The following is a 22521-nucleotide window of genomic DNA, read 5'->3' as shown; positions in this document are numbered from 1 at the left end:
ATAACTCTTCTCACTAGCAGCTTAGCCTCCTCTTCTACCTCTCTTTATATCAAGGCTGTCTGTACTCACCTCTGCTTTGTTCTGATATCAGTTCTATATTTGTGAAGCTTTTATATTAACTTAATTTTTTTTTTAATCTGGTGATATTTTCGCTGTTAATGTTTCTGTTAGTTTACAAAGGTGTTCCTCAGTTTTAGCTGCATCACACTCATATGAGAGATGGAATCAACATCTTGAGACATGTTGAATGTTTTAGCTGTGGCTGTGCTTCATCCATCTCCAAGCAATATTTCATGATCTTTGTCTCTGGGGAAACTGTTTGTGTTCAGTGCAAAAGCTGGGTGTGTCTATAAAACTAGTGCTTAGTGCAGATATGAGTGGATGGAATAAGGGAGTAGTTTTAGTTTTTAGTTACTTCTCTGAATGATTCAGTCCTTTGTCCTTGGTTGAGGTTTGCGTTGCGTCATGACGACTCCCCAAAGGACACGATTCATCATTGCAGACTTCCCAGCTTCCTTCCTCATTGTTCTTTGGGTTAAGACTTGTGTTCCTCTTCACTGGAAATGTTTACTCAAACACATTTTCTATTTTTGTTTCAGATGTGCAGTAGGATACACTGGCAACCCACTGCTTGGACAGAGATGTACTGTTGGCAATGGTACAAACTGTGTTTTGATTCAGAAACATGACTTGAGCCCTCTTCTGGCTTGTTCTTTATCTAAAAAAAATGTTGCAAAGATTCCCTTCATTTTATTAATATGGATTTAACATTATGTCTTTCAAATAGAGAGCTGGTCAAACTGTAACTATCTGGTCTTCTGTTCTGTTACAGTTAACTGCTATAACTGTGACCAAAGAGGAAGTGAAGGCTGCAATGTTGGTGTGTGCCGCTGCAAGGTGATCAATCAGACCACCTTACTGGTTGTTGTTATCTTTTGTTTCTTTGTTCCCACCTCAAAGGCAGACTAGAATGGACTGATTTACTTGTTTCTCATTTCTTGGATAATTTATTTTTAGATGAACGTTGAGGGCTCATCTTGCTCCACCTGCAAGTCTGGAACCTTCTATCTCAGCCAGGAAAACAAAGACGGCTGCCTGTCCTGTTTCTGTATGGGCGTCACTCAGCAGTGCTCCAGCTCTACCCACTACAGAGACCTGGTAAGGCCTTTAAGTGGTACATGACACAATGTCACGGCAACAGTGCAGTGGTTCATACCTCTGAACAACCAAACCAAATATGAAGTTTGCACTGGATAAAGCAACTAAGCACCAGAAAAGATCATATCAACAAGTGTGTTACAGATTTATATCATAGCGAAAAGATGTGTGTGGTCTAAATTCATTCATTCAGCCCTCATCACACCATCCTTAGGCGGTTATAAACCAGTGAGATCACATCCATCGGCAATGTTTGCCAGAGGTTGACCAATATCTCCCCACTAGGCAATTATTTCTGCAGATCTAACCTCTCCCAATTAACTGCAAGGATACATTTTGAAATATTGTCTCTCAGAATTTCCCCAGGGCAAAAGTGTGCAATCTGGATTAGAAATCTATAAGGTCATATAAAGACTTTACATTTAGAGTAAGCCTTACACAGGGAACGAAAAAAGACAGCTTGATGGGTTGTGAAGCAAAATAGTTTAGGTGCTGTGATCTACCAGTATAGTCAACAGATAGAGTATCAAGATATTCTAAAACTTAGATCAGTCTTTACTTTAGTGAATTGGCACTGGCTTCCTCACGCCTGCTTTTTAGGCAATCACTGTTTTTTATTCTCTTTTAGTCACACCCCAGTGTCCCACAAACACCTGATTGTTTTTTTTTTTTTTACATTTAGTCAACAGCAGCTGATTAGTCAGTCATTGGCTTTGCCTATTTTCTTACAATGTTCACGCTGTCATTAAAGTAAGCCAAATGTCCAATCACAATCAAAGTTGCTGCAGTAATTTTAGCACTTATTATTTAATTTATATTTATTGTAACTGCATCTAACTGTACGTATGTGCTCTTGCAGGTGTCCTCAGTCTTTTCTCCAGGAAACTTCCAGGGATTCGCTCTGGTGAACCGCCAACGCACCAACCGTATCTCCACTGGTTTCACTGTGGAGGTATCCACTGAAGGCACTCAGCTGTCCTACACCAACTTTGATTACCTGGGACAGGAGCCTCATTACTGGCAGCTTCCAGGGGTCTACCAGGGGGACAAGGTCAGTATCAAAGAGCACATACAGCAGCTTAATCAATGGAAGTAACCCAAACAAGACGATGAACCCCTTAATGCTGTATATAAGGGGCTGAGCTGCACTTGTCAGAAACTTGTAGACCGTTCTTTTTCTATAGCTGTAGCTATTTTTCTGCTTAGCTTACTTAAAACAGCCAATCTTTCTTTTCAAGCTAACTTCTTTTCAAGCAGATTGCTTTTTCAGTCTCCGTGCAACTTCTTTGCCTCTGTTGCTACATTTTGTTTCATCTTCTCAACTCTGTATTCTCACAGGGTAAAAAAATGTGCACAGTTTGAATGGCCCCAGTGTCCACTTACATAACATAGCTCTCCTTTTCTTTGTGTTTGCCCCGGCTCTCTCTTTAGAAAAATTCTTATTTTGCTCGCACAAAACGAGCAGAGCAGGTACAGTAATGTCAGTCAGTTGCTGTCATGATGTGACTGAAGTAGTTCTGTGATGTTTGGCATGTTTAAAAATAATGGCATTTTAATTGATATGGCATTGTGTGAACTACTGAATACCATACATTGTGCTTTTTATGTGGTTCATACTTATTTTGTGGTTTTAATAAGTCTTGTGCTTATTAAATTGTATTAGAAGCATTGTGTTTTACGGCAACGTATGCAGTTTGCAGATGAAGTTGGCCACTAAGTGTCTCTTTGATTTAACCACTCACAACGCAGTGCATATTGCACTCAGAAATTGTGTTCTGCTCCACCTCACACGAGCCATGTAAACAGATTGATCATTAATGGTCCATTAAATAACTTCATACCGTTCAACTTTGCTCGAATAACACTCCCAAATACCATCAGCTCAGTGATAAGGAAAGTGATCAAAGAGCTTGCTTTATCCACATCAATAGAGTGACTCGTACTCACTAGAGGAGCAGCTAAGGAAGGATGCTTCCATTTGGAACCTAATGGCCTCTGAACGTAAAGACATCCACAGAGCCAAAAGAGCTAGCCAGGTATTTGGTATGAACTGCACCGTAGATTGTTATAATGAAGACACTCACACTCACATGTCTAATGGGAATAACTGATGCACAGTGTTTCTGTCATTATAAGCTAACACGCTGAGAGTTTGTGGCCATCCATGAAAAATAAACCCCCTCCGGACATAGATGTAGCAGCATGAATCACTTTTGGTTTGATGAAGGATCACTGAGCAGTAGCATGTTGTCAGACTCTACGTGTGAATTTGCATGTGTGTGAAACACAAAGAGGTCTGAGTTGGTACGAAAAGTCTCAGGAAAGTTACTACTGTGTGAGAAGTTGGTTATTCGTGTGTTTCATCAGCATGTTCACTTTCTTACAGTGATCTGCATCAGTGTACATGGTGAAAGAGCTTAATTCAAAATCCTGTGTCCGTCGTGTTGACTATTACCGTGGTTACATATCTTCTGTATCTCCGGTACGCCTCTTCACCTCCCCAGGGTGAAGTCAGACGGCTGGATGATGAGGTCTGGGCGCTCTTCTCTAACTTCTCCAATGGACAAGCTGGTTCTTCTCGATTCTTTCCCTCCTCCTCTAAATCCTCAGCCTCTTCCTCCTCCTCCTCCTCCTCTTCATCTTCTTCTTCTTCCTCTCGGATCCCATCTTCCTCCTCCTCTTCCTCTCGATGGTCTTTGCGTAACCTGAGCCCCCCTCCTTCTCCGTCTGGTATATCCTCTTCAGTTAGACCAACCAGACCCCAGTCCTACTCCCCAGGCCGCTCTCCCCATCTGCAGGTACACTGTGTCAGAGATTGCAAGAGGTTTAGGAGTCTTTTTGTTTTTCTGCTAATATTCTTGACTTCTGGTATTTCTCTTTGGGGTCTCTGCGGATCGAACAGAGCAAGAATTCATTGAGCAAGACTTCTGCTCGTGCTTCTGGGGACGGCAGCAAGGTAGACAGCTGCATGTGGCGGAATTCATGTCTCGCCTCTGTAATGTTTTAATGATAGTTGCGCTTTAAAAGTTAATTAACAACCAATTGTCCAGGGGCAGTTAATGTTTAGTTCAGATACTCATAACAGCACCTCACAGCTATGATCTACTCGAGTAACGCAGAACATATTTAGTTTGTAGTTGCCAAAGAATGGATCATTTACACAGTTCCAGTACTTGACTAGGTGGTATTCTCCATTGTAAAGCAAATAGCTCTCTCTCTCAGTGCTGTCACCGTAATTGTCCATTTGAGAGGAACATTGGTTTTACAATGCTCTGTCATTATAGTGTTGTCTGCGTTAAAGCAGCCTCCTACTGCTGCACAGGTCCACTTTTGAAATTGTCTACAGGTGTTTTAGTCGTCAGTCAAGGCACAGTGTGACTCCTATGCTGTTATCAAACTGTCAGTGGAGCCTTTAATAGGAAGCGTACTAAAGAACATGTACTTTAGAGTTAAGCTGAATGTCACACATTTGTCCCAAGATTCTTATCGTCCTTTACTCTTCGGCATGCTTGCCTGCTTGTACTACTTCTCTGCCTGCTCATTGTTTGAGTCTTGCTGACTCTCTCCATCTGTGCCTTATTCTGTTATGCCTTTCCTTCCTCCTCTGCCTCTCAGTACGCTCTGGTCTACAAAGGTTTCAGCTTGCAACAGGATGATCTGCTCTACTGGCAGCTCCCAGCGCAGTTCACAGGGGATAAGGTAACTGTGAGATCTTTAGGAGGACGTCTCATCCTGACCATTGGTCGACCCTTAGAGGTCACAGAAAAATACAGCAGCCGTAGCATCCTCCAGCCTTCCCAATGCCCTTCAGCCCCTGTCGTCATACTCCCTTCTATCCAGTCCCTCACATGTCTTCAGTCTACCTTCCACCACTGTAGTACAGTGAGGCCCTGATCAGAAAGCACGTTTTGCAGAATCCAGAGTTACCACAATGAGGGAAAAATGCTAATGACATCGGGCGCTTTTCTGGGTTGAACTGTTTTTAACTCGTGGCATTCAGGGCGCGTTCAGCAGGCAATACACTTCCCTCTCATTGCACACAATTACAGAAAGCTGACACAGGCTGCTTAGACGCTCTCTGTCTGATCAGGGCCCAACAGAGGCGTGTGCCACGTTACCATGACAAGTGTAAGGTTGTTCATAATCCACGCACACTCCATCTGTTACATACATTAGAAATAGAAACTTGAAATATCCTTTACTACTCTTGGGTTTCACTTCCTTGGCTTTCTTAGATTTAACATATATTTCATGACGGATTCAAATCACAAATACCAGAAGTCACATAATTGTCTTCTGCGTCTTTGATTTAGTATTGCTCTTTCATTAAGTTGGGCCAGGATATCCTGACTATTAGTCTCCAGAATGGGTTGAGCCATCTGGGTTATATTTTTAGGAATTAAGAAAGCTCCCTTCCAGAGACATGGCCGACATTTACAATGTTTTTATAGGCTGAGTAGTATTCCCCATGACGAGTAAATTAAACATGTTAACTGTTACAACAACTTTCTCATGTCTAAACATCATTGTGCCTTCCCAACCCTCTAGGACACCGGATTTGACGTAACTGTAACATCTGTGTTGCTCTAAGAAGCCACCTGGCATTCATTTTTGCTACAATTGATGTTTCTGTTTCATCAAGGCAATTGCAGCATTGTTTGACCCGGCAAAAGATCTAAAGCCTTTCCCTTGCTAACCATGTCTTAGGTGGGGTCTTATGGCGGCAAGATAAAATACTCCATCTCCTATGTGGCTGGCCCAAGAGGAACACTACTTGATGATGGCGATGTCCAGATTATTGTGAGTACATGCCGTCATGCTGGTTCACTCTTATCTCCCGTGGTTACAAGCATTTGTAGCTTTTACTGACCTGTCAGTGTTGTTCCTGTAGGGTAACGACATCACCTTGGTAGCTAGTCAGCCGTGGACGAGGAGGCAGCAGGGCAGCAGAGAGACTCAACAGTTTGAGATTGTCTTCAAAGAGGTGAGTGGCCCCAAAACAATACTTTTATACATGGTGAACAGAAAGCGTATCAGCAAGTGTCTGGTTGATGTGATCCAATACTTCTGGCGTCTTCCTAAAGAAGGACAAGCAAAAGGATTTATCGCATTATTATTTATCAAAAATAAAGGGTTTTTATCTGATTAAAAAACATCAAATTAAACGATAAATGTGCTCTTATTGCATGAGAAAAGTCACGGCTTACGTTTTGTTTCACAGGAAAACTGGCGTCGTCCTGACGGCATGCCAGCCACGCGAGAGCACCTGATGATGGTTTTGGCTGATCTGGATGACATCCTGATTCGAGCGTCCTACTCCACCGAGATGCGGTCCTCCAGTATCTTTGATGTCAGCATGGAGGTTGCAGTGCCCAACTACAGCGGCCTGGCTCAGGCCCTGGAGGTGGAGCAGTGCCGCTGCCCACCTGGATACCAGGGATTGTCTTGCCAGGTAAAAAAATTCTGAATGGTTGACTTCACTGGAACAAATACAGGCTAATTTTGCTTCATTAAAATGCTTACTGTTATATGATTATCTTAATCACATCATGTTTCTCTAAGGACTGTGCACCTGGGTATACTCGCACTGGAGGAGGTTTATATCTGGGCCATTGTGAGCTCTGTGAATGCAATGGCCACTCTGACTCCTGCCACCCTGAAACTGGCATCTGCACGGTAGGAAGCACTTAATTAGTGTATGGCTGATTTTTGTCATGTTGTGGTTAGATATGAGCACCCTTACGAGATGGGCAGATCTATAAACATGGGTACATTTCTTCTTCCAGAGCTGCCTGCATAACACTCAGGGTGAGCTCTGTGAGCAGTGCGCTTCTGGCTTCTTCGGTGACCCGACTGTTGGCACTCCAGAGGACTGCCAGCCCTGCGCCTGCCCTCACAACGACCCCGACAACCAGTGAGTACTGACACATATACCAAGACATTCCACCTCCATTAATAGCTCAAGACTCTGTGTGCGGCTCACTTTCTCTTGTTTATACAGCAAATTCTACTGTATTATAAATTCTGGAGTTCCACTTCCATTATTAACCTATTTCATGCCAACTAACAAGAAATATTATATATTCACTTTCCTACTGAAATCATTAGATTGTTTTATCCCCATTTACTTAATTTTATCAAATCAGGATTTAGTTGCCCAGCAGTATACAGAATATTGGAGAAATAGTGAAGACATTCTTCAGTAAAATTTGTTGGGTTTTTTTGTTATCAAGTGTCATTCTTCGGCTCCTTTGCTATACTTCCATGCTTCAAATGATTCATAGTTGTACTATGGAAATTCCTAAATTTTCTTAGAAATATTTGTTCCAGTCAATTCACAGCAACAGATCAATGTGACACTGAAATAAAAAGTTGATATTGAACCTTGTTTCTGCTCAATAGTTCATCTTCTTGTCCCTTTGTGTATCTCATGTTACAGGTTCTCCCCCACCTGTGAGAGTCTTGGAAATGGAGGCTACCAGTGTACTGCCTGTCAGCCTGGGTACACCGGCCAGTACTGTGAACGGTAAGATTTCCTACACATTGTACTGAAATCATTTTATGTAGTTTGTTTCTATAAATTGCACTTACTGTCTCAATAGGAAAAACTGCAGTTTTCCATGTTGGGTATTTGTATCAAAACTTCTAAATCATTGTTGTTGACTGAAGACAAATGTGGTTTTTATGTCTCTTTTTTTCTATCATCAGTTGTGCTCCCGGATACGTTGGCAACCCTCAGGAGAGACAAAAGTGTCGTCCATATGATGGTAAGGCTACATTTCACTTAAGTAGAAATATGACTAGGAAGTGACGGAGCACCCTGTTCCCAATGCCGTCTCGTTCACCGTGCTTTGTGGGTGAACCTTTTTTGCCGTGTCGTTTAATTGATATTTATACAACCAATGTGTTATAGATGAGATTGTATCCATCCCAGAGCACAGTGTTTTTCATAGAGCTCTTAATTGTGCTCTCAAAGTGCACCAGATTGATGCATTTAACCCCTCTAGGGGCCCCTGGACCTCCCCATAGAGTCACAGATCTAGCCACAACAGTCTCACAAAACCATGTTGGAAAAAATATTTAAAATTGTGCTCATGTTCCCAAGTGAAAATAAAATATTTGTACTTGAAATATTAACCATAGCACAATGAAAACAAAAAAGACATAAGGGGATTTAGCAGTAATTAGTGGAACTTTTCGTTATGGTAACTTCACACAGTTGCAGTTACCTGATGTCTCCTTGTACGACTAATTAAGTTTGAACATCGAATGACACTCACGGTCCTGTAAAATAAAGACAGGCTTATTACAGGTATTAACAGAGAGCATTATCCAATGCAGTAAACTCTACAAACAAACATCGCTCACATCTTAATAACAATAAAGTTTAATTAAGATTACAAGAAGCAAATCAAAGCTTTGGCCCTGCCAATAAATAGTTTAGCACATAACCCCTGTAAAACCACAACTTTACAGTTGTTGTTTAGAATGTACAAAGATATACTTTCACAATTAGTGAGCTTTAAGGAAGTTATCATGAGATTGTTTGCATAAAGCTTTTCTTTGTGAGTTAGACATTAAAAGTCCTTCTTACTGCCCAAGCTCGCTTTGTCAAATACCACACTGATGTAATTTGTCCGATGTGTTAGAAAGTACTCCTGATTAGTTTGTTATGACGTTTGCACTTTGCAGCTGCAGCCTCACTGGTGGTGAAGGTTTACCCAGAGAGGGTCCAGTCATCCCAGGGTGGCTCTGTCACTCTCCGATGTCAGGTGTCCGGCTCTCCTCCACACTATTTCTACTGGTCCAGAGAGGATGGACGATCAATCTCCAGCAGTGCTGACAGACGCAGACAAGGTACGGACCACAAATCAACAACATGGCCACAACATGTGTGGGATGGATAAATTATCGTATCCTGTGGATGTAATTGAAGTATGATTTACGCACTCTTTCTCTTGGTTTTAATCTTAATACATATATTGCATATAATAAATAGACTTATAGGACAACAAATGTATGTTTAAATACAACACCTGTTGATCATCTGTGTGTGCAGGAGCAGAGCTGTACTTCCCCAACGTGCAGCTGAGTGATGCCGGTGTCTACATCTGTACCTGCAGAGACCAGCGCAGCAGCAACAAAAGCCGAGCTGAAATTGTTGTCACAAGTGTGTATGGTCTCACTACAATATTAGCAATATTAGCAATATTTTCACTCATGCTGCTTAGTGCAGCACACTTAATAGATACCATCCGTGGTTCAACACATGGGTTTGCTTATGCACGGATTATGAAAGACCTCATTCTTTAGTTTAGTTGACTGTAGTGTGGTGCATTCTGGATATTTAAAGTGTTTAAGGTGCTGGTATAAGATGTGCGTAATAGAGCTGACAAATACGTTTTTTGGATTTAGCTTTTCTATTGAATTTGAAATTGTTTCTTGTGATACAAGAAAAATGACATCCAATATTGAGCAGACTGGGTTTGATTAGGAGCTTCATTTTTACATTTTGGCAGAAATGCTGCAGTTGATAAAGAAAAGGCAGCAGAAATAACAAAAAGTGCAAAGATGTTTTACTGCTAACATCAAAACTGCCAGTCATTAGAATTTTAGATTTTTTTCACTTTGTATTTATAACCATTCAGTATAAACTAATTGTCTCTCTGACTTTCACCAGGTGTCCCATCCAAAGCCATTGAGGTTACAGTCGAGGAGCCCAAAGCTCAGACTGTCAGGGTCGGATCTACCATCAATTTCATCTGCACTGCAAAGAGCAAGGTAACCCTGGAGGATGATCATAGAACAGAATAGTTTGACATTTTGGGAAATACTCGTATTCACTTTCTTGCCGATAGTTGGATGAGAAGATTGATTACTTCCACTCTTATCCGTCTGTTAAATGTGAAGCTGGATCTAGCAGGTGCGTAGCTTAGCTAAACTTATCATAAAGACTGTAAACAGCTTGCCTGGCTCTTTCTCAAAGGTTAAAATCTCCCCCTATCAGCACCTCTAATTGAAACTCACTGCTGGTTGCCTGGCTTCTTCATGGTGATGAAAAGACTCCACAATATGCCCTGTAAAATCACAAGTTGTTGTTTTTACACTTCCATTTTTGTGGAAATTAAACAAACAAGATATAAAGCGTTAAATAGGAGCTTTGTGGAGGCTGGTAGCAATATAAGTCAAGCTGTTTCCCCCTGTTTCTGTCTTTATGCTAAGCTAAAATAAGCTAATGGTCTGCTGGCTCTAGCTTCATGTTTAGAATACAGACATGAGAGAAGTACTTTATTGATCTTCTAAGCCAAAAAAAAAAAGTCAAACTGTTATTTTAATGTTTTAATATAAAATGTTTGAGCTATATACTATTGAACTATATTTTACACTATTTTAAAAATCGAGAAATGTGGTGCACTTATCTGATGTTTGTATGTGATAGAAAGCACATGTTGTCACAATGCTGTAAGCACATACAACAGTCTTTTTTTAAAGTTGGTCCGTTCTAAAAAGAGCATTTTCTCCCATGTTTGAGATTGCATTATCTGTTCACCCCTTCACAGTCACCAGCCTACACCCTGGTGTGGACACGGAAGGGTAATGGGAAGCTGCCCAACCGGGCCATGGACTTCAACGGCATCCTGACAATTCAGAATGTCCAGCCCGAGGATGCGGGCATTTACGTTTGCACAGGCTCCAACATGTTCGCCATGGACGAGGGCAATGCCATCCTCTACGTGCCAGGTTCGTGATCCTCGGCACCGCATTCCATTACCCATCAACCCCAGCTACCCTACCAGCTCTGGCTCCAGTAGTTTCCCTCACCCTCAACTCCCCCTTCCAGCTTGCGTTTGGTGCATGCTTCTCTGTTTTACCGCATCTCTCATCATGCACTATAAACACTCAGCTCTGGGTTAACAGCATAATAAGCTTGCAGTTCTAACTCCCAATGCTTTTGCCTTCTGCTCTCAGATACAAACATAAACGCTGTGTCTTATTATCATCCTGCCAATCAAGCTCTTTTTACTGCCTTTTTTTAACCTGCTGTTTTGTATGTCTCTGATCACTGGATATAAAGGTATACAGCTTGTGGGTTTGGTTAAAACTAAAACAGTAGTGTACACATTTTCCAGATAGTGTTTGGGGTCAAGTATGCAGTTTCAGATTTAACTAATGGGCTCATAATGGCACATCCACTGAACTAAAGTGTAATGAACACTCTTTCGGATCAGTGATTTGTGGGTCATGCTTTCCTCCAAAACTCTACTGAGGCTACTGCAGATTATTTTTTTCTTTCCTCTCCATATTTTTTTTCACATGGGTTGAATTAATTGGTGGTGGTTTGGTTGCGTCTTGGTCACTGGTACAGTTGCTGGCTTCTGCTGTTAGAGGTTTCACTAGCAGGGTGCTGGATTCTGGTGTCTTTAACTTTGGGCTCCTGGGGCCACTCCCTGCCGGAGCTGTAGTGTACAATGATGAGGAGGAATGTGGATGCCACGATTGGTGCGTAGTGGCTCTGCGACTGACATTCAAACAGGACTTCAGTATATCTGGAAGAGATAAGAAGTAGGAAGAACCCCACCACCCCTGATTTCTTTGTATCGTTCTACCCCATACAGTATTCCTTCCTGAAAATAACTGTCGGCTAAATAAACAAAACGGTGCTATTAGCCATGCAGTTGGTCGTTGAATTCACTTTCTAAACGTGCTGTAATATCTCTCCTTTATTCCTTAAGTTTCGGCATAAGTGGGTCCTGTTTGTATCCATTGTTACTTGTCAGATATAGTTGGTAAAATATTTCTAATCTGACTTGAAATGCATAAAGAAAAAGGATTTTTTTAATCATTATTTTGTCAATAATCATCTCCAATTGTATATTATGATATTTTTATTTACATCCTCTCAATGTTGCTGGCACATTTCCTTTTTTTAATGACTGAAATATGTTATCCTGAAATGTTTCAATGAAATCAAATATATCCGAAATGTTAGAATTTATTTTATTTTCAGTAATTTTTTTCAAGGGAATAGGCTATGTGAATGCAATTACCTTGCATGATTTGTGTTTACATTTAGGCAATTTCAAGTATTTTAATAAGAACATAGTTTTTATGTATCTCTTAGAACATCTTACAATTCAATCACAGGTCACATTTATTATCTTTTTTTATCATTTGATCTTCATGACTTTACAATGACTGTATTAGCTTTATTTGGTCATTCATGACTCAAAGGCTATATGATTGGAAATATACCCAAAGGTGCTTCTGTAAAGATTTTACTCATTTCTTACATTTCTTTTTAAACAATACCTTTCTGATGTAATGCACACATGTCACATTGTAATGTATTTATCTTAACTGTGAAAATATTTTGTGAAAAAGAGCAAATTGATTAAAATAATGACAATTGATCAAAGTGATTTGCTAATTCATGGATGTGTATCACTTATATTACCTTGATCAAGTCAGGATATCCACAAGCTGTATGTCGACTTTTTAACAGCTGAAATGGAACTTGTTTTATGTGTTTAAAAGCTTTTTGCTACTAACCTGCATGTCTCATGTGTGGCTCTCCACTGCACAACTCCACCTCTCCTTGTGTTGCTGCAAAGTTTCCTATATTCATGATTTTTTGAGCATTTGTGTGTGTTTGTGTATCTTGATTTTGAAGTGTTTTTGTTTTTGGTTGGTGTAAAGTGTGTGAAAAGCATGAACTGTTTTAAGAAAATGGACATTCTAACCAACATACTTCAAGTTACGGTGATCGTAGTTTTCTCAATAAATCAGGTAAGTGTGAAAATTGAATGAATTAAACTGGCACCAACCATCATGATCAAAAAAATCTGGTAAAAATACATTTAGTTCTTGATGTCTAGTTGGTGCCAGTTTAATTCAAGGTCTTTTTTTTTTTTGCATGTTTTCATTGTGTGTGATGTTTTTGGGGGATTTCAATCAGACAAAACTACAGCGGCCCACGTTTGGAGAGAGATAAGTGTCTCTGGGGAAGGTAAATTGCTTTTAACCCAGAAACCTGACCTATCAGTTAACCTGTCCCACCCTCCCTTCCTCCCACAACTCCAGAGGCCTCACAGACTCAGATGTTTTACACAGCCTATGAAATGTTTGAAGGACACGGAAAGCGTAAGTCCGCATGGGCATGGTTTCCTTTCTGCCGGGGCTCCCTGGAAGGGACCGGCCTCTCCCTCTCTGCGTCATGCATGCACTCAACTCATCTTCCTCAGCATGGATATACTGGTGGCCTAGTAGCGCCCATGTACAATCCACTAAGCAGCATCTGCAGAAACTCGCCAGAGCATCTGTGCTGTCTTATATTCTTTAACAATCTGCTTTAGCTGAATTCAGAGCTAAAAATGGATAAATGTTTTCAATATATTAGAATATATATTTTTGTTACATAAGTTGACGTGTTCCTGTCATGTAAAAATAATCAAAGCTTGGATTGTACATGAGCATTACTGGCTCCTACCTGGCTCTTTGGATTCATTGGGGTCCATCACTGCAGGAAAAAGTGAATGTGCATTCTAAGGGAAACTCTTCATGAATGTTGAGTCAATCATTGTTGTACACTATAGACCTAAAATAGATTTTTCAAATGCATTTCAAAACTGGTAGTGTAAATGACAAACCCATAACACTACTTAAGAGATCTGATAATAAGAAACATAATAAATCATATTATTTCATGAATTTCAATAGTAAATTAAGAAATCACTTATTCAGCAACTTGCTCCATTAGATCAGCAGGTTTAAACCATGAAAACGGACATTTGAGCCCGTCTTGCCAATTTATTTAGTCTGTTATTACATTATCACAAGCTAGATGCAACGTCTCCACATTCAGACACAAGAGATGTCCCTTATTCTTCCTTCTCTTCGAACTTTGCTCTTTCCTTTTCCTCCTCAGGAAACGTGCTATACCTGGAAATAGCTGTCATTTGGGCTTCAAACATCATACTGTGCTTAATACATCCTATCACAACCTCATTTCATCATAGCTGAATGTGGGTAGCAGACTTTATTCCAGTGTGAGGCCTGGTTTCCGTGCGTCATACAGATGGAAGTGGACTTAAAAATAACACTGTTAATGTGATATCTATAGACTTAAGTCAAACTATATTGAGTATATAATTAAGGATTAAAGATTTAATTAATCTTAAGTATAAGAAAATATGTTTTCTAGCAGTATCTCAGGGTATCTTTTCCTCAGACATTCATGGTCCCCTGAAGCTGAATAAAAATAATTTTGGGGATCAAATGACATTTCCTCTAGCCCCATATTTGTGTTTTTTTAGGGAAATTTCTCGACAACTTTTACAGGGAATACCATGAAATTTGGTAAAGGCATTCATGTCATACCCTTCAGATTTTTTTGTAATAATATCTTTGGTGATCTTTGACCTTTTTTATTTAGCGCCATCATCTGGTCAAGATTTGACTTTGTCCAATACTTTGTTTTATGACCAAATACCAGCAAACAGCCTCCGCTGTACTTTGCGTTTAGTGCTAGTTAGCAAAGGTTAGCACGCTAACGTGCTAAACCAACTAGTGAACATGTTTAATATTCTAAATATCAGCATCTTAGCTTTGTCATTAGCCCTCATGTCTGTCCCGAGTCCCACAGAGGACACTAAGGCTAGAGAGTCAACGCTGGGCCAAAGTTAGAACAGTCCCAGAGGTTTTCAGCCTGCTTAGATAGCCGCCTACTCCACCCTCCCTACTGAAAGAGGCCTTTCTTTTGCTCCGTCACCCTGGGATCATTCAGGATTGAATACGAAGCCTAGCAGCCAAAACCGGCACAGACAGCAGTATGCCCTGAGGCCATGCCAACGCCTGCCTGCCACTTCTCATCTGTTTGGTCTGCTCTGAGGGTCTAGACTGCCAAGGGTGAGGGTGGGGGCTCTGGCAGAGGCCATCACTCTCTCAGTTTGATCAAGTCATTATCATTAAAAAGCATTCCCACAGCTTAATGGACTGCCCAAGCAGTCGTTGTAGGCTCCTGACGAGGTTTCATATTCTCACATGCCTACATTATCACGCTTTTTTTCCTCCACGTGCCCCTGGGAAGTTTCACCTTCCAGTCTGCGCTGTGTTTGACGGGTGTTTCTTTTTTCTGTAGCTTCAGAGGGAGCCCAGCCTGTGGCCACCGTCACTCCCTCAGTGCTCAATGTCCAGCAGGGCCAGCGGGCAGAGTTTCGCTGCACAGTGACCGGAAACCCAACCGCTGCCATTGAATGGATCGGTATGACCAGTTAGTTCTCCGTTAGTAGTGTTTGGTGCAGGCCTTGTTGAGCTACATTTAAAGTCATTTGAGTCCAGTACAAAGTCACAGATCTTCACCCTGCAGCCATCAGTGACAGAGTGTAACTGTGATTATTACAGGAGGTCCAGGGAACAGAATGAGTCCCAGAGCTGTTGTACGAGGTGGCGTACTGACCTTCACAGCAGTGGACCAAGCTGATGAGGGAGAGTACACCTGCAAGGCCCTGAACACTCACGGGGAGCACACAGCACGGGTTTCCCTCTTTGTCCAAAGTATGCTTTGTGTTTGTGTGAACGTGTATTACATGTTGTGGGAACACTGATCTGTTTATACCCTTACAATGTGGGGACTCTCCACCCTTTTTAAGGGACAAAATACCAAGTCCCTACAATGAAAATGATTATTAAGACTTGTTTGGGATTAGATAAGGCCTGGGGTTTGGTATGTATTAGTTATGGTTGAGGTCAGCTAGGCTGGGTTAAGTCTCCAGAGAGTTCTTGTAAGTTAAAGCAATGTCCCCTTGAGTTCCGCAAACAAGTGTGTGTGTTTGGACCCAACATACAAGTTGAAAACAAAGCAGTTAAAATGTTTCTAAAAGCCAAGAGAAAATAATCCCAGTACAGTGAGATTGTTCTATCTATTTTCAGTGCATTTTCAGTGGTTCAAGAATTTTTTTGACAGCTTGAAACAACAGAAGCATCTCACGTCATTTTTTTAAAACAGATTAAATGTCTTTTTCGCTCATCATTCTCTAGCTTTAAAGCAACTACAAAAATAAATAACTTAATCTTCCTCTCATAAATTAAAATCATAAACAATAACACAAAGCTTGTTCAAGTCAAAACACTCAGGGGTTTTGCTGGTCTTACTTGGTCTGGTATGACCAGCTGTTATTGGTGGCTAAGGTTGCTGAGCCAGTTTATTTATTTCATGATTCTTTTCTTTTTGTGCTACTGTAATTCAATGTTTAAGCATGTCACAGATACAATTGTTGATGATTTTATAACATAAGAAAAGCATTAAGTAAATGTTTATTTCAATAGTAATAGATTAGTAAGCCGGGATGGCTGTGGTTGGTATATTTTTACGTTTTTGATTGATCATTATTCATTTTTTGCTCAGAGTCTAACCCAAGTGGCCTAGGCACCCAGCCCCAAGTCCAAGTCAGTCCCCAAAACATCGAAGCTCATGAAGGAGACAACATGAGGTTGTACTGCCGAGCAACAGGAGTACCCACCCCGAAGCTCACCTGGCTGAAGAACGGAGGACAAATCCCTCCACAGGTGAAACACCACCTCCTGTCTCACTGCCTTGATAATAACCTTAACACGGATTGATTACTGTATTTACATTCTGCTGTGCTGTATCTCTATATTGCACATCGAGGTGTGTCCCGTGCCGATGGTATTTCATCATACTGTGTCAGTTTTAATGACTGTTTTTCTGCATTTTGACCATTTACCCTTATTTTTTCCCTCTGTTTGTCTCCTCCCCTTTTTTTGTTTTGATCCCACCCTGTTGTTACGTTTACTCAGGCCATTCCCTCTCATGGTTTCCATCAGTTTAAAAGCAACAGTCTCGATGTGTTACAGAGACGTATTGAGGAGCTGCAGGTCTGTCCATCTGTCCACTGTCTGTCCTGTCTCGTACTTCAAAAACACATTGTCCTCTACTGACCTCGTCTTCACACATTGTCGAGTGCTAGTGCATGATCAAACTTGTCCTTGATTCACACCTTGTAGCCCTAGTCATTTACTACAGCTGCTCACTAAGTCCCTTTAGAGCTGATGCCAAAAACATTCAAATCAACCAGCTGGTTAACTCGTTAGTGTATTTGCATGCAGTACATGTTTTTATGTTTTATTAACAAAGGTGTCTCGTAGTCTTTTTTTTGTTTTGTTCTGTCACATCATACCATCACTAACTTGTTTTGGCTCTCCGCACTCAGTTGACCCTCATCATTCCATCGAGTGTATTAACAGGACTAAGTATACAGGAGGTGCTGTAGGTATTTCAGACATATTTTGCTCCGTGCCAGGCGCATCCCGCTGCCCCCCTACGCAAGGGGGTATTGTGTAGGTCTGGTTTCTGCATGGCCCTCCTCGGCTTCGACGAGGGCTCCGGGGCCTGTTTAGTTCTGCCTCAGAGAGCCTCTGCGTTGTGTCAGCCTTTCCCAGGGGGAGCTAGGCTCTGCCGTGCGACCACGCAGAAATTCTGTATGCTCTAGCAAACGGCTTGCTTTGAAAACTCCTCAATGGGTTCAGACACACATTGAGTCTGGGCCCGCCTCAGCCACTGCTCGGTTTAGCCTCCCTCACGGTTGAATGAGCCGGAGCTAAGCAGCTTTGTCCGTGGATGCCCCAACACCCCCCGGATACAGTAATCCCTCCCCAGACCCTCCCCTCCTGACTCCCCTCCCCTCTGAGGTGTTTCCAAACTTTATGAAAGCTCATTTTCAGCCTTGCTGGACCTCTGACTGCCATGTGGAGTAGTGTACAAACAAGTCAAGTTGTTGATGACTGTTAGACCAGAAAGTCAGGAGAGTTCTTGAATTTAAGTGTTGGAATTAATGAAGGGTTTCGGTCGTTACTTGATTTTTGGTTGTGGTTATTTTAATTTCCAGGGCACTGGCTAGAGATTATTCTCAGATTTCACGGTTAAGAACTGCTTTGTAATGCTTATTGAGTAACCGCTGTCTCAAGTCAATGTTTCACAAACTGTCAATTCTAACTCTCCTAATTTTTAGAATCAATCATTAATCTTGTTTGAGAATAAAGATTCTAGTCTAGTAAACTTTGTGATCACTGATCATGATGTATAAAGGTGAGACACTCCAGGTTACTAAGGTAAAAAATGTAAATAATAGATATCGCCATGAAACTCCCTCAGTTGATTAGCTACCTTAAAATATTTTTTTAATATTACAAGTTTTCTGAGATTTTATGTTTAAATATGCAAATTAGGATGTATCTAATGCTAACTTTTGGTGAATTTAGGAGAAACTGCAGATCGGATGGTGTAGTCAAATAAACTACTAAATGTGTATTTTGGATGTTTTCTTTCTTCTGAAAGAAGACATGTTATGGGAGCAAAATAGTTGAAAAACAATATTTTTACCTGGGCTGTCTCCCCTTAACGAATTAAAACCCCACCAACCATTGTAGAAATATCGACACTACTTTGTGCACAGTTTCATGTACAAAGTACAGTGTCGTAAAAACCATGAATCAAAAATCCATTTCCAGAGCCTTATGTGTAGCAATAACAGCTCTTGTCTTGTCTTAAAGATCTACTCTGTAGTGCTTTTGTGTCGCTTTTAGCTAGTAATGTCATAATGTCAGCTATGTCATATGTGTGTTGTTTCAAGCGACATGAAACAGGTTAGTGATCGCTTTGTCTTCAGTATACGACTATATGTGTGTTTTATGGTGTAAATTATAGTAAAATCATGTTAATTGTAATGCATAGTGCTGTAAATAATAGCATTCATAAGGCGGTGTAATTGAGATAGGTGTCTAATCTCGTCACGTACTGTTGTGTCCTCTTTAGGCTCGAATGGACCGCACAGACATCGGAACTCTGCTCATCCCCAACATCCAGATGTCCGACTCGGGCACATACATGTGTGTTGGAAGCAACAGCATTGGCTCAAACAGTGCTCCCATTAAAGTCTCTGTGCTCAAAGGTGAGTTGTCTTGGTAGTCAAAGAGAGACAAACCCATAACCCTCCCCCTCCACCTTTTCATCATATCCACTAACATCCCAAACCCAACCCCCACACAGTCTCTGAGAAACACAGTAACACAAACAGTAGTTTCATTGTAATCATGTCAGTATATATAATTTTCCGCAACACTAATTAAAAAGAACATTGAGTGTTAAAAAACGGAAAGGTATACAAAACAAGTATCTAAAGTCCTTGCATCAATTTCTTAATAAAGAAGAAAAGATAAGAGTCAGTACTGTCTGTGTGTGTGCAGGTGACCACAGCCACTCAGTGGTCAGCATCCAGCCGTCTATAGCTGATGTACAGGAGGGCCAGAATCTGGAGCTCAACTGTTTTGCCCCTGGAAATCCTCCTCCCCAAGTCACCTGGACGAAGGCCGGTGGAAGACTCTCCTCTAACCACCAGGTAATCAGACAAAAATGCATCATTGTGCCCCCATTATATTTGTCTAAGCCACTGGTAAAGGTAAGGGATTTTCTAGATCTTTGAATGTGATGCAGCAGAAATGTAATCCAAAAATGTGGTTATTTGGGTCAGAGTCACTGCACAGCACTGACATTCCAGTTATTATGAACAAGTCATACACCTTTACGCTGAGCTGAAGTGACTCCATATCTTGTCTACTGTGTTCAGGTTCTGGGCAGTCAGCTGCGTATCCTGTCAGCCACTGCAGAGGACTCAGGGGAGTATGTCTGTCGGGTGAAGGGCAGCCCTGGAAACCCAGGATCTCATGTCCAACAAGCCTCTGTGTCGGTGTCTGTCACTTCATCTTCTTCACGTAAGTCGGTCAACACTTCAGGCCTCATACAGTTGGTATATTTACTTGCTATGCGTGCAAGAAATATATTTTTTTATCGCAACAGAATGAAAACAAAGAGCCCATTTTAATATTGTCTCTTTTTTCAAATATGTCCTGGTGATTTGATTAGACTTGACAGTCATTAAGTTACATTTAATGTAGATTACAGTGGATGGCAGCATCAGTCAGAGGCTGGGAGAAATACATTAAGGGCAGAGCAATACATGGAAGAGTGTTGTTGTCACACTAACACTGCCTCACTTCATGAATGTACTTTCCAGTGAAGCCCAGTGTGACCTCACATTGAATGATTTTCCATACCACTGTCCCATGATCTCATCCTCATTCACTCCTCCATGGACTTCAGCGATGTTTGAGTTATTAACTGCTGCCATTGAAGACCATACCCACGTTGAATAGTTATTTGTTACTTCAGGTTTCTGTGAATTATAGTCAGCTAAATGAAGTGTTATTGTGAGCCGTAATGTTCAAACAGAATATGTCAGGAGCCCAAAACGCTGGTTTCTGCTGCAGGTCTTCAGAGTCCAATTATCGCCATAGAGCCCCACAGCGCTGCGGTGCGCGTGGGGGAGTCGGCCAGCTTCAGGTGCAGGGTGTACAGCGGAGCGCAGCCTGTCAGACTGGAGTGGAAACTGGCCAACAACCAGCCGCTGCCAGGTAACAACCACACACACACACACACACACACACACACACACACACACTGAGGAGAAAAGCTGCTTAATGAGTTTTGACTTCATGATGTCATTATTTGCAAGCAATTACAGTTACAACCCACCCATGAATGACTCCTCTGTTACTTCATTTAATGACTAATTTAGAACTCCGTTTTCTCAGTTCCCTTTTCTGTAGACTTGCAAATTAGATTTTTTGCAGTACTAAAATATTGCATGTCGTTTAGCCCATTAAGATTTTATGATATATCAGTGCTTTCGGTCATTAAGTTTTTCTGATATTTTACACCCCTAATTGTGAATATCTCCAAGTGGTGTCTTGGCCAAGATTGAGAACTACTCAACATTACCTGGCTACTCCAGCAATATAGTTTTGCTCTTCCATAAAACTGGCGGAATAAAAAGAGACACTGTAAACACTGGATCACACACTTACCATAGTGCAACTATAGCATTTTTCATTAGACTCCTCCTGCCTCCTTAATGCCCTCTTCTGTCAAACCTCACACTTCCAGTTTGCTATGCAGACTTCCTGTTAACATTTGCCCAAGCCGAGACCCTTATAACATCACAAGTTTTATTTTATAAACTTTAAAGAAATGTTCCAGTAGACATTGTACAATTAGTTGTGCTGAGTAGTGCTTACCATGATGAGTAAACTGAATATTCATGTATAAAATCAGTGAACTTCTCAGGCTCAGACTGACTCAGGTACTATTTAACTTGCATTATCTACAGCAGATCTAATGTTTTGCTACTCTGCTCTACAGATAATATTCAAGTTGGCCCTGATGGTTCTGTCATTACCGTTTCCAACGCCCGCCCTATGAACCACGGTGCCTACCGCTGTGTGGCGAGCAACCCGTTCGGCATCACCCACACCATTGTGTCTTTGATTGTCAAAGGTAAGCCAGCTTTCAGTCTTCTCACACCCATAAAGCTCTAAGGGAAAGGGGTCCCTCTAGTGGCTGATAATATTTTATATCTGTGCCCTCAGAGTCTCCTGTGGCCACTGTCACCCCTGTTGGACCCATACGTGTCAGAGTGGGTGAACCCATTAACCTGGAATGCCAGGCATCAGGAGAGCCCCGCCCTTCAGTCTCATGGCACAAGCTGGACAGCAACGGCAAGACCATGCTGAGCAGCCCGGTGCCCATGGAGTCCAACGCAGTCATGCAGGTGATACATCCGACAAAGAAGATCTGTAGAACAGTTTGTTATCAGACACTTCTGTATTGCTATTAAAAGTTACTATGAGGAACTTTTAACCGGTTATGAAACAGTCTCAATTTAATACTGATGCCTCCAGTAAAGTGTTAGTGCTCTGAAACACTACCACTTTAGTCCACAGAGACCGCCAATATCAACACAAAATGAAAATCGCTCGTAATAGCTTTAGAGCTTCAAAACAGTGTTTAGTATCAGTTTTTATTTTCTGAAATTTCGTTATTTTCTATTGTAAGATATATCATTTTTGCTCTAATTCAGATTCTAGTGGCACGTCAAGAAGACAGCGGCACTTATGTTTGCACAGCTCGCAACAACGAGGGCACCACTGAGACCAAGGTGGAGATCATTATTGAGGGAGGCTCTCAAGTGCCCACAGTGCCAAGGGCTTCTGTTCCTGAGCCGCTGATGGTAGTGGTGGAGGGGCAGACTGCAACGCTGCGCTGTGAGGCCCACGGTAATGATGGCCGAAAGAATCTCATTTCAACAGCTGGAATTCACTTGAAGCATTTTTGTCTTGTCTTTCTGTGGCACTTTCTATGTTGCATCACCATATCAAAGACGTATAAAAACAAAACACCTGGATCAACTTTTTTTTTTTATTGTATGGATTGCCATAAGAATACAATATTTT

The 22521-nt window shown here is 41.3% G+C and overlaps 1 protein-coding gene across 8 annotated transcripts in view; it reads left to right on the top strand.

Annotated features, from left to right (window-relative positions):
• hspg2 (heparan sulfate proteoglycan 2) overlaps nt 1-22521 on the top strand; it is an 88340-nt gene that overhangs the window by 51818 nt on the left and 14001 nt on the right. For all 8 annotated transcript variants that reach the window (XM_054608474.1, XM_054608468.1, XM_054608473.1 and 5 more), the window contains exons 30-55: nt 600-658; nt 833-897; nt 1018-1158; nt 2018-2209; nt 5866-5958; nt 6050-6142; nt 6380-6610; nt 6721-6834; nt 6945-7072; nt 7598-7684; nt 7867-7925; nt 8851-9015; nt 9218-9328; nt 9839-9939; nt 10719-10899; nt 13240-13299; nt 15296-15418; nt 15559-15711; nt 16562-16722; nt 18989-19124; nt 19420-19571; nt 19800-19944; nt 20500-20643; nt 21431-21565; nt 21658-21839; nt 22149-22344. In XM_054608474.1, the coding sequence (XP_054464449.1) occupies nt 600-658; nt 833-897; nt 1018-1158; nt 2018-2209; nt 5866-5958; nt 6050-6142; nt 6380-6610; nt 6721-6834; nt 6945-7072; nt 7598-7684; nt 7867-7925; nt 8851-9015; nt 9218-9328; nt 9839-9939; nt 10719-10899; nt 13240-13299; nt 15296-15418; nt 15559-15711; nt 16562-16722; nt 18989-19124; nt 19420-19571; nt 19800-19944; nt 20500-20643; nt 21431-21565; nt 21658-21839; nt 22149-22344 (3407 nt within the window). The remainder of the gene's footprint in view (nt 1-599; nt 659-832; nt 898-1017; nt 1159-2017; nt 2210-5865; nt 5959-6049; nt 6143-6379; nt 6611-6720; nt 6835-6944; nt 7073-7597; nt 7685-7866; nt 7926-8850; nt 9016-9217; nt 9329-9838; nt 9940-10718; nt 10900-13239; nt 13300-15295; nt 15419-15558; nt 15712-16561; nt 16723-18988; nt 19125-19419; nt 19572-19799; nt 19945-20499; nt 20644-21430; nt 21566-21657; nt 21840-22148; nt 22345-22521) is intronic.

This window comes from Anoplopoma fimbria, chromosome 12 (assembly GCF_027596085.1).
Source record: "Anoplopoma fimbria isolate UVic2021 breed Golden Eagle Sablefish chromosome 12, Afim_UVic_2022, whole genome shotgun sequence".
In the NCBI taxonomy this organism is placed as follows: domain Eukaryota; kingdom Metazoa; phylum Chordata; class Actinopteri; order Perciformes; family Anoplopomatidae; genus Anoplopoma; species Anoplopoma fimbria.
The sequence above is the reverse complement of the archived record's forward strand: the minus strand, read 5'-3'. Positions and strand labels throughout refer to the sequence as shown.